Source organism: Gossypium arboreum, chromosome 5 (assembly GCF_025698485.1).
Source record: "Gossypium arboreum isolate Shixiya-1 chromosome 5, ASM2569848v2, whole genome shotgun sequence".
Lineage (NCBI taxonomy): Eukaryota > Viridiplantae > Streptophyta > Magnoliopsida > Malvales > Malvaceae > Gossypium > Gossypium arboreum.
Genome location: NC_069074.1, coordinates 2,094,621 through 2,104,941, shown reverse-complemented (window position 1 = coordinate 2,104,941; position 10,321 = coordinate 2,094,621). Strand labels below are relative to the sequence as shown.

The window sequence follows — 10,321 nt, the reverse complement described above, 5'->3', positions numbered from 1 at the left end:
GTGTGCTCCACTCTGAAGCATTACAATGATTAAAACAAGAACATTTTACCTTTTTTTTTTTTTAAATTAGGGTTGAATATTTAATCGACTTTAACTTGAATTTTAATGTCTATATGTAAAAGAGAAATGCTCAGCATGATCATCCACATGCATTAGGGTCAATAAAATATATATCAAGCTCTGTAAGAAGCAAAGCAAATTAGTATCAATTTTGTTTCTTAAGAGTTAGTTTTATCCTCAAGTAATGAGCAATCGGGATGAATGCTTCCCATGACAGTGCCGTACATTAGAGAACGAAGAGGACAACCAATTAGAGAAATTCCGGCTACGACGAGTAAGGGGGTCTTATATTATTGAAAGAAGTGGGGGTTTGAGGGCGGGTGCGGAGGGCATGAAGTTAGAAGTAGAGTGGTCACTTGTGGTAGCAGAGATACTTTCAGAGCTACCCATGTCAACAGCTAGAAAAGCCAATCTGCTTTTTCTTGAATTCATTATGGATTTGATGGGTCTTTTGAACTTGTTCTTGTCCCATGCATAGTTGATTGCTAACAGATTTCTCCTCCTCCGTGTATAGGCGTTTTCAGGTTTTCCTATCTCTTTAATCGATGAAGTGGATGGGCCTTCAGCTAAATTTGTGAACACTTGGATTTCCCATTGTAAAAACTTGAGATCCCTCTTCTGTTCACAAACACAGTTTTTTGTTTACATTATGAAATCAAAAAAAGAAATTTTACTGTAAGCGGCGGGAGAATAGATACGAACCTCATAGGCAAAACCTGTTGAAGCGAATCCATAATGTCTAAGCCACCTTTATAAGAGCTTTCCACCTCATCATCATCTTCGTCGCAATCTCCACCATCGGTAGATCCATCACTATTCATCCCGATCCAAGACGACGACGTCGTGGTGGTAGACGATGAACTCCTCCAATCATCTTCCTCCACCTCTTTCCTTTGGTTCACCGCCGTGGATGCATTACACGCCATTCCCGATACAGTCGAGATATTAATCACTTCTTCGCCAAATTACTAAAATTGATAAAAAAAAAGTAAGAATAAGAAGAAAAAAGAGTTTGTTTCTTAAAACAAAAGGGCAAGGAAAATGGAAGTCTTTGGAGAGAAAAAACAAGGATAAATTAGATTTTGATCACTGAAATGTTTATTACTAAAGTTTAAAGCAAGCAACTGTGGACCTTATCCTCACCCACTCATTGTTGATGTTTCCATTTTCTTTTTCTTTTTAAAAAAAAGAGAGTATAATCAGGTGTTTTCGAAGCGCACGACTTGTTTGTTTGCACTCGAATGCGCTTTATCGCTGTGTAAATGTAAAGTTTAATTAAGTGAAGTGATGAGTCACAACTACGTTCTCATCTTAAAACAAAAAAGCTGTGTAGTATGCAAATGGATAATCATAAAGTTGTGATGAGCAACTGTTACGTAATTAAATGATAAGAATGGTTGGCAATTTCATGTGCCACGTGGTCCAATTATAGAAGCAAGGTGTTGGTTTACTACATGTTGAGGAACTGTCTGTCTCCGACTCTGACATGATAGTATGACGCGGTAGTTCGTACTTACAATGTTCTTTGGGTATGTCTGCTGACAATGCATTTGCCTTATCCACATCCTTTATTTATTTTTGAAGGTTGGCTTTGGAATCGGATGGCTCCAGTTTGGCTTTCTTACCCTACCTTTTTTTAAATATATTATATTTCTCTTAACATTTTTAAAATATATGTTTATTTAAATATTTTCTTTAAAACTATTTCTAAACAAATTTGGTTTAAAAATATTATAAAATGAAGTTGATGTTTTCTATTAATTAACTTTAACTTAATAACAAACAGTTTAATTATAACATAAAGTACAATGTTTTAAATAGAGATAATATACAACTATAAACTATCTAAATTTAAAAAAGAAATTAAAGGTGGGATATCTAATGATAACATTATTCAATAATATTATTATATATTTAATATATAAATAGTTCGATTAATATCACGTTTTACTATTTGATTCCATTTTGTGTCAATATATATATATGTCTGTGATAAGCCATTTTTTATTGTAAATATGTAATTGTAAAAATAAGCCAAAATTGCAGCTTATGAAAAAATAATTAAGGCTAAATAATATTTTATGCCAGTGCTATCACTTTTACCATACATGAAACAGCTTTTTTTTTTTAAAATCATAAATGTACACCGAAAAGAATGGGTTGAGCAGAGCCGAAGGGTTTAGTTGGGAAGTCGGCTTGAATGGGCCTATGGGTTTTGTGGCATCTGCGTAGAGGAGTCGGTAAGTGGGGCTAGTTAACAGGGCCCGGCTTGTTTTATTTAATATTATTTTATAATAATAATAATAATAAGGAAAGACCGTAAGAGTTCGACACGAGTAGAAACAGTTCAAGGGCTCGGTCTTCCTTGTTCTCCGTCTCAGATCGCTGTCAATGTACGTTTTGGTTAGTTTTATTGTTATTTTACTTGCCATCTGCTGCACCGAAGGCCACGCGCTTTATATCCTCACGGATCACCTTGTAACTATGGTTTAGTTACTATAGCAATAAAATTAAAATTAATAATAAAATTATATTTAAATTCAAACGCAATGATGATAAAAAAATATTATTAAAGAAGTAATATTAAAATGAGGATATAACTTAAAAATGTATTATCAAATTCATGTATATCTTAAATAATAAAATATAACTAATAATACAAAGGATTTAAAAATTAAGACATAGGAGATGTACCTTAACAGTTTAAGGTTTAAGATTCAAGCCCAACAATAATATCACCTGTGCTCTCAATTTGTAATATATCAAATATATATTAGATTAATCATAATGCTTAATTCAAATTTAATTTTTTTATATTAAAATGAAGAATTAGAGCAATTAAAAATACATAAAAAGAATTAGTTAAAATTTTCAAATCCAGAAGTAGTGATGTTGCTAATACATTTATCAAACAAGAAGATAGGCCATTTAATTTTGTCGGTTAAAATTCCCTGTAATCACTTCTTAGGTGGCAAAAAGAACCCATATATTGTGACAGACACAACTGCCAGTAACAAATTCAGTTTTTTAACCAAAGGAACTTGGTTTAGACGACAAAAACACCGCCTAAACTTATCCCTTTATTATTTTTGTTTCTAAGAAAAGGCCTCACTTTGGGACAGATCGAGGCTCAAAGAGTTCGGTTGAATGAACAGTAAAAGGAGAAAACTCCAGTTTCTTTCTTTTTCTTTTTGGCTTAATTAATAATCATGAAATAGTGGCTTAGTTATATTTGCAGACATTGTGTGATTTAGAGTAAGATTAAAACAGGGTGTAATGCCAAATTCCCAGACAAGAATAATCATGACGAGAATTACTAGAATATTATAAACAATGTGTTGTATTACTAGGAAATAAAGAATGTCTTTTCATGTTCATTGTTCCTTCATATGTCTGATCCGATACCCCCCCCCCCCCAAAAAAAAACCCTGAAAGACAAAACAAACAAACAAGAAAAACAAATTCCTCTGGGGAATGTTTTACCCTGAACAAATCAGAGTCCCTAGAATCATGGGGATTTTAGAGAAGATTTTTAACAAAAAAAAAATTTGATCAACAATATGGGGAAATCAAAACTTTTAGCCTGTGATGAAAATATGATATGATATGATATGCCAGCATTTCAAAAACATCCAAGATGGTGTGATGATCACATTCTTCATATTATGAACAAGTCTTTGCAATTAGGGTTTTGTGATCTCGTTCACAACAACCCAGCCTCGAACAGATTTCTCCGTCTCAAAGACTCATCAACGAGCTTGAAAGTTTTCTTCACAAGCTTCTGGTCAAGGGCAGTGGTTCTATATATCTTAAAGACTCGGTCAACTCTATCAGGGGCTGTGCTTTGAAAATACAGCTCCTCAAATTTCTTCTTTACGAACCTGAACAGACAGAGAGTTCATAAAATTGTCGTAGGTTGAAAAATTCCTTCTTAGCAAAGAGGGGAGATGAATTGCTTACTCATATGCATGCTCGATCTCTTGTTTTCCGGTTGAAACTGGCTGGTAATCTTTGAACCACTCGCATACATTTAGAGGAACCTATGGAATCTCGAATTCTAAAGATCACACTCATGCAAACATATAAATATTGTAATTTTATACCCATTATACTGGCTTTTACCTTTAGAACCTTGTTTTCGAATATGTCGAATTTGTTGAGGAACAGCATGAAGGATGTTTTCTGTAAAAAAACAACCAAGTTTTTACATTAAGTTAAATTCCAGCTATAACCAAAATCCTTTACCTTGTAGACACACAAAGAGCATAATATAGCATAAGGAAAACCTCAAAGCATGGTTGCTTTAAGACCCAATCAAAGAGTTCTTTTGTCTCCACCATCCGATTCTTCTGTTCGTCCTCGAAAAGAGTTTGATCATACCTAAACCACGACAGTTTCTAGGTTAATATTTCTGCATTTTGATACCAGGTTCAATATAGAAGCAGTGTTGTATCTTTACATGTACAGACAAAATGGAATTTGCAGATGGCAAAAGCAAAAAGGTCTTACTCGCTAATAGCAGCACAAAATATCACAGCCGTAACACCTTCAAAAAGATGGATCCATTTCCTTCTCTCATTTCTCTGGCCTCCCACATCAAAGAGTCTGTATACTTCACCACTTTTCTTATTCTCCCCCATGGGGCTGCAAAGCAGACATCATACATAACAACATGAGTTATTAATCAAGTAACCCAATAAAATGCAGACAGGAACCTATGCTGTATTGATGATCTAACCATTGATTTTTGAGTCACCTTACCAAAATATAATCTGCATAGATCATGTCAAACATGAACACCTATTTGAGTACCTAATTGAAGATATCTATATAAGCAAAGGATAGACTAGATATAATTCACCTGAACTGAATTTCAACAACACCAGTTGTACGAACTCTTGCATATAGAACATCCTCCTGCAATATGGAACAGATTAGGAAGCCAATGGACAGAGTTTGTAGTTCTTAAAAAAGTGCAATATTACCAACATTGCATGTTAAATAGGCTAATAAAGATGCAGACAGGACCAAAAAGAATTCATTTTCAAGGTTTTTTTTATCATTCACACTCATCTTGTTGAGGGTATAAATCATATATATGATAATTGTTTTGATAAGCAAGGACGTATATTATAATTGTCTTTATCATATATACATGATGGAACTTCTTTAAGAAGGAAATATTGCAAATTCTAGATACCTTTGTGGGAATATAATTTGCATCAGACAATCTTTGCAAATTTTCCATGAAATAATGAGTACAATCGGGAACTTGAAGTTCATTACCACGAGCATAGGTTTCCTACAAGTACACAGAGTGATTAAGTACTAAAATACACCATCGAAAGGACCAGTTTCAACAGGTTCAGTAAATTCCAGACACAAAAGGAGCAATGCTTAAACAGCTTAACGTAAAGCAAATAGGTACCTGAATTGCAGAATCTTTCCAGAGAGTTTCTATCTCCTGTGCAAGTTCTCTATTTAGACGTGGATAGTCCAACCTGCTTCCGATTTCTGATAGTTTCTCTCCAATAACCTGACAGAGTAAAGAAAGTGTGTGTAATACCTTGACTACAAATCAAAAACTGATTTATTCAAAAAAATGCAACATAAAAATGATGAATTCAAACCTTAATTTCGCTGGATAAAACATATTTGGAAGAATCTGCATCATTTTGAGCAAATTCCTTTGATCCATCATACAGTATCTATCAAACCATGTTAAGCTCAAGTTAAGAACCTAGATAAAGATCCTCGTATGATATAAATAAAATTCCTCGTCATAGATAACTGACACCTGAAGGGAAATAACCAACACACCCTTTTCAGGTTTTGCGTACTTTTATAGTCTGATAGATGTTTGCATGGATGACAGAGATATAGCTCTTTAGCTCGTCCTCGTCAAAGCCAGTTTGAAACAGAAGCTTTATCTACAGATAAGAATAAAAGAACGATATACCAGCATTCTCGACTGATAAGAAATCAATTCAATAAAAGGCCAATCAATCTGTTTTACCTGCTTAAAAATTGTTGACTTCCCAGATTCACCAGCACCTTAAAAACAATGAATATTTAAGTCATTGAAAGAACAAGAAAGAAAAAAAAAAGGCATTGCTGCAAATCAGCACGAACAGTTTAGGCCGCTCAACTTCGTATCTCAATTGTTAAGGATTAATCGACCAAACGTTCTTTGATACTAATATTAATCGACCAAACGTTCTTTGATACTAATCTAGGCGTAGCAAGTATAAGCATAACCAACTACAATTTTATCATAAACAGTACTATTTGCCAGTCTTGGACAAAAACAAATGAAAAAAGTGCAATTTAGCTATCAATACAAACCATTAAACAAATTAGGATAAAGACTGATATGCATGCCAAGTCCTCTATAAGCATGAACATTTTCCATAGACAAACAGAAAAACAAATGGCATTTAACATGCTCCTATTCATATCCATAAAATTTGGACAGTGTTAGAACATGAATGGTTCCATATCAATGTCTTAAACCATTCAAACATAATAGTAAGAATTTAACGGAGTCAAAATACAAAAAGTACAAAGCTCATTTTTTGCTAACGAACAAGGCAAAAAAAGGAAAGCAAACTAAGTAGCACACACCAAGTAGTAGAAGTTTTTGGATATGCTTTTCAGCTTTTCGCTCTTGTTCGATTCTCCTGTCAATTTCTGCAGCCTGAAAATGAACAAACTCGAAATTAAACTAAATATACTATGTAAATAAAACCATATCCAAAGAGTTAGTCCGGTTGTACTAAAATAAAAGGATGGTATATGTTGCATGTAAACTGTGTTCACCTGTGCATTTTCCTCGGCATCTGCTTCAGTGTAACGATGATTTTTACTGCATAATAAACCCATATTCTCTAGAACAGTAATCAGCATAGAAGATGCATAAAATTAAGCACCAAAAGGCATCTTATGTGCCCTTGCCTCCAACAGTATTCACTAATAATGAATTTTAAGGCAACAATGATTACAGTCGTCTCCTCCTACAAGAGATCCTTTCGTAAGAATCCATGAAATTTCTTAAAACAACTTCATAAGCTTTCTAGCAATAGTCCACAAAATGGCAAGAAAGTTTCTTTTACTACAAACATGAGAAAATCTGCCTGAAATTCAGGTTACAAACAAAATCATGATCAGCAGTCAAAACATTCCAAAACAACTGTACAAATATAAATCAAAGCATATCATAACTGATTAAATTGCCTCCCCCCTCCCACTCAGATGTAAGCCTACAAATCAGCAATCAGATTCCATTTTATTTCACGTGAATCTACAAACTTAATGTGAACATGACATCGAAGCACATGGCCACGTGCACAACAATTAATAAACCATACATGAACGTCCATTTCTGTATTCACCATTACCCACAACAACAATATACCGTTCTTTAGATGTTTTCAATGTTTTTGGGACTTCATTACCCTCCTTTACAGCATAATTTTCATGCCTCCTCGACTTTTTCCACGAAATATTAGAAACTAAAGTGCTCAATTTTGTCAAACAAACAGAAATTAACCCAAAAATCTCAGCTGCTCACCGGATCACTCACCGGAAGCTTTTCAGTTCAAAGAAATGCTAAGGAAAACAGTAGAATGAAGATTCTCACTAGTTTAACAAAAGAAAAAATCAAGACAAAAAAAAAATGAGCATACCCAAAATCCTCCTGATCTAATCACCAAAAAACCAACAAAGAGATCTCCAAAAGCAGGCACGAAAAAACCCAAAAGATCTAAAGCACAAAAGATTGGAAGTTCAACAAGATGCAAACAAAAATAAGAAGAAAAAACTTACCTAATAACAAGAAGAAGGGTCTGGTAAGGTTGATAGACTAAAAGGGTTAGCTTTAGATTCGTACAATTGGGGCAAGAAAACAGAGAGTGAAAGAGTTTTTCTTTTGAGGCCAACTACGGATATGTTATTTTATTAGTGGTAATAATAAAAAAATGTTTTGAAACTTTGTTCAAGTGTGAAAATTATAAATAAACAATAAAAATTGGAATTTTAAAAGAGAGATTTTGGAGAGCAAAACAAGGAAGAAGAAAGATGGAGACGCAAGCAAAGCAAAGCCAAAGGGAAGAAAGAAGGAGCGCCGAAAGTGTTGGCTTTGGTTGCCTTCTCTTTCTTTCAATCTTCAGTCAAAGTTAGAAAGATCTGTACTTTTTTATATATAATAGAAAATTTTTAAACCTCATACTCCCCCATTAAAAAATATGTACAAATTACACAAGAATATGTAGTATATTGTTTTTATATAGCGAGAGAAATGGGTGTCTCGGGAAAATACATAGACGCGCTTAGACTGGAACTCTGCTCTGCTCTGCTTCAGCTTCAGCTTCAGCTTCAGCTTCAGTTGCTGCCATTGCCATTGCCATTGCCATTGCCATTGCCTATCTTTTTTCCTTTACTTTTTTCCCTCTGATCCTCTCTGTTCACAAAGTCTCGAATATCTTCTCACATTTTGACCGTAGAAAAAATAATGCACTTTTTATTTGCGTTTTCTTTTTCAAAATAAAATTAATGCTTTGTTTGAATTAATTTTATTAATTTAATGAATAATTTAAAAAAGTGTTAAGACCTCGATAAAACTACTCAAGCTTAGAGGTATTACAGCTCAACAAAGAATAGGACTGCCCGAAATAAGCTCCAGCCTAAAAGCTAATTTCATCCAAATAAATTAGGATAACGTTCATATCTTTTACCCGGGTGAAATCACAAATTTTTTTTAGGTGGAAATTAAATTTTATATTTTTATAATAGTTTAAGTTTTTATAATTTTTTAAAATTTAAATTAAATTTTGGCTATCTTTTATATTAAAGTATAATTTTACTTATAAATTATAAAGAGATTTAAATAAAAAATATTTTAAGGAGACTTTTTACCAAATACAATGTAAATGTTGAAAAAATAGATACTTAGAAGCTTTGAAGCATATTTTTATTAGTAAATGTTAATATTTAAATCATAAAATTATGGTTTTATATTCTATTCCTTGGAATCTTTATATCAATATATTATATGCTCAAAATGATTGAGTGATAAATGAGAAATTAATGCTCAAAGTAACTCACTTATGAATTAAGCAGAGAAAAATAAAAAAACTTAGTCTCATACTAGTTAAATATAAAAATGAAATATGTTTATATATGAGAACCAACTTGATAATTATTGAATAACTAAGTTAATACTTTCCCTCATATGCAAGGAGTGCAAATCTAAACTTATTAGGGTGGAAGGGTGTACTCATAACATGCCTTATTCAATTATCAATTTACTGTTATTTAACTAACGCTTATACAACGGTAAATACTCTTAAATTAAAATTTTATTCCAAATCAAAATTTTATTTTTGGCATTTATAATGAAATTACTTGTTTATCTCAATTTAACTTATCTTTTATTTTATAATATAATATCTAAAAAAATGATACATATTGTGAAACTGTTGGAAGTATTTTTTACACGATTTTTCAACTTCAATAATATCGATGGAAGAATTTAGGCAAAATGTGAAAATAAATAAATCAGCGAATGAAAGTTGATGGTTAGATTTAGGCAAGTGGGGAATGGAACTCTAAGCAACTTCACAATGACTTATAAATACTGAAGTCACGAGATTAACCAATGTATGACAGTTCTATTCTCTATCATCTATCCTTCCAAAATATTTATTCACTTCAATATTTTTACCTTGCAGTCCACTTACAATGTTTATACCATTCAACGTAGACCCCAACATTGTGTATTATGTAATATTAATACACTCATTTTACGATCATAGAAAAATAATTTTAAGATATAAAATATATTATTTTAAAATGTTTTAGATAAATTCTTTTAACATATGTAAATCATTAGTTATTTTATTTTGAAATTACAGCATCTACAAGTTTGGTCTAAATTAATTTTAGTTTAATAACGGAGATATTCCAATTACAAAGCATAATTAATTAAATCTTTTAACTTTTCTAACTTAAAAATAATAATTAATTAGATCCTTTAAGTTGTTTAATTATTATTATTATTGTTTAAAATTAAAAGTGTTTTGAATTAATGGGCCAATTGAACCAATTTGTAAGAATAAAAATATGCATACCTTTAGACTTTGTACTAAAACCAAACAAATACATTAACTTTAATTACCTACCTTTGGTTGGATTAATTACTCATAAATTATTTTATTCGTTTTATATAATTTTAGATTGAGCCGATCAAACGATCGAATACTCT

At 32.2% G+C, this 10,321-nt stretch overlaps 1 protein-coding gene and 1 pseudogene across 3 annotated transcripts; both read right to left on the bottom strand.

The window, feature by feature from the left end:
* Positions 1 to 199: 199 nt before the first annotated feature.
* On the bottom strand, positions 200 to 1,395 carry LOC108483215 (protein OXIDATIVE STRESS 3 LIKE 1-like; annotated as a pseudogene).
* Positions 1,396 to 3,382: 1,987 nt separating this feature from the next.
* On the bottom strand, positions 3,383 to 8,734 carry LOC108458825 (guanine nucleotide-binding protein alpha-1 subunit). Of its 3 annotated transcripts, none has more exons than XM_053028570.1 (14): positions 8,378 to 8,734; positions 6,880 to 7,073; positions 6,685 to 6,757; positions 6,077 to 6,114; positions 5,901 to 5,990; positions 5,691 to 5,768; positions 5,489 to 5,596; positions 5,261 to 5,362; positions 4,922 to 4,977; positions 4,570 to 4,704; positions 4,347 to 4,440; positions 4,183 to 4,242; positions 4,021 to 4,100; positions 3,383 to 3,941 (listed from the first exon to the last, which is right to left on the bottom strand). In XM_053028570.1, exons 2-14 carry the CDS (start codon positions 6,964 to 6,966, stop codon positions 3,764 to 3,766), a joined length of 1,179 nt encoding a protein of 392 aa, XP_052884530.1. In that variant the 5' UTR covers positions 6,967 to 7,073; positions 8,378 to 8,734; the 3' UTR covers positions 3,383 to 3,763. The 3 variants fall into 3 exon arrangements, with proteins under 3 accessions (XP_052884530.1, XP_017613717.1, XP_017613710.1); XM_017758228.2 differs by having other exon boundaries at positions 6,880 to 7,193; positions 7,885 to 8,723; XM_017758221.2 differs by having other exon boundaries at positions 7,885 to 8,717.
* Between the last annotated feature and the right edge of the window lie 1,587 nt (positions 8,735 to 10,321).

Excerpts from the sequence above, each read along its gene's own strand:
- LOC108458825 (XM_053028570.1), bottom strand. The coding sequence starts at position 6,966 with ATGCTGATTACTGTTCTAGAGAATATGGGTTTATTATGCAGTAAAAAT. Across the intron at positions 5,597-5,690 it reads TTTTATCCAGCGAAATTAAG|GTTATTGGAGAGAAACTATC; the intron begins GTTTGAATTCAT and ends TTACTCTGTCAG. Across the intron at positions 4,978-5,260 it reads CAAATTATATTCCCACAAAG|GAGGATGTTCTATATGCAAG; the intron begins GTATCTAGAATT and ends TCCATATTGCAG.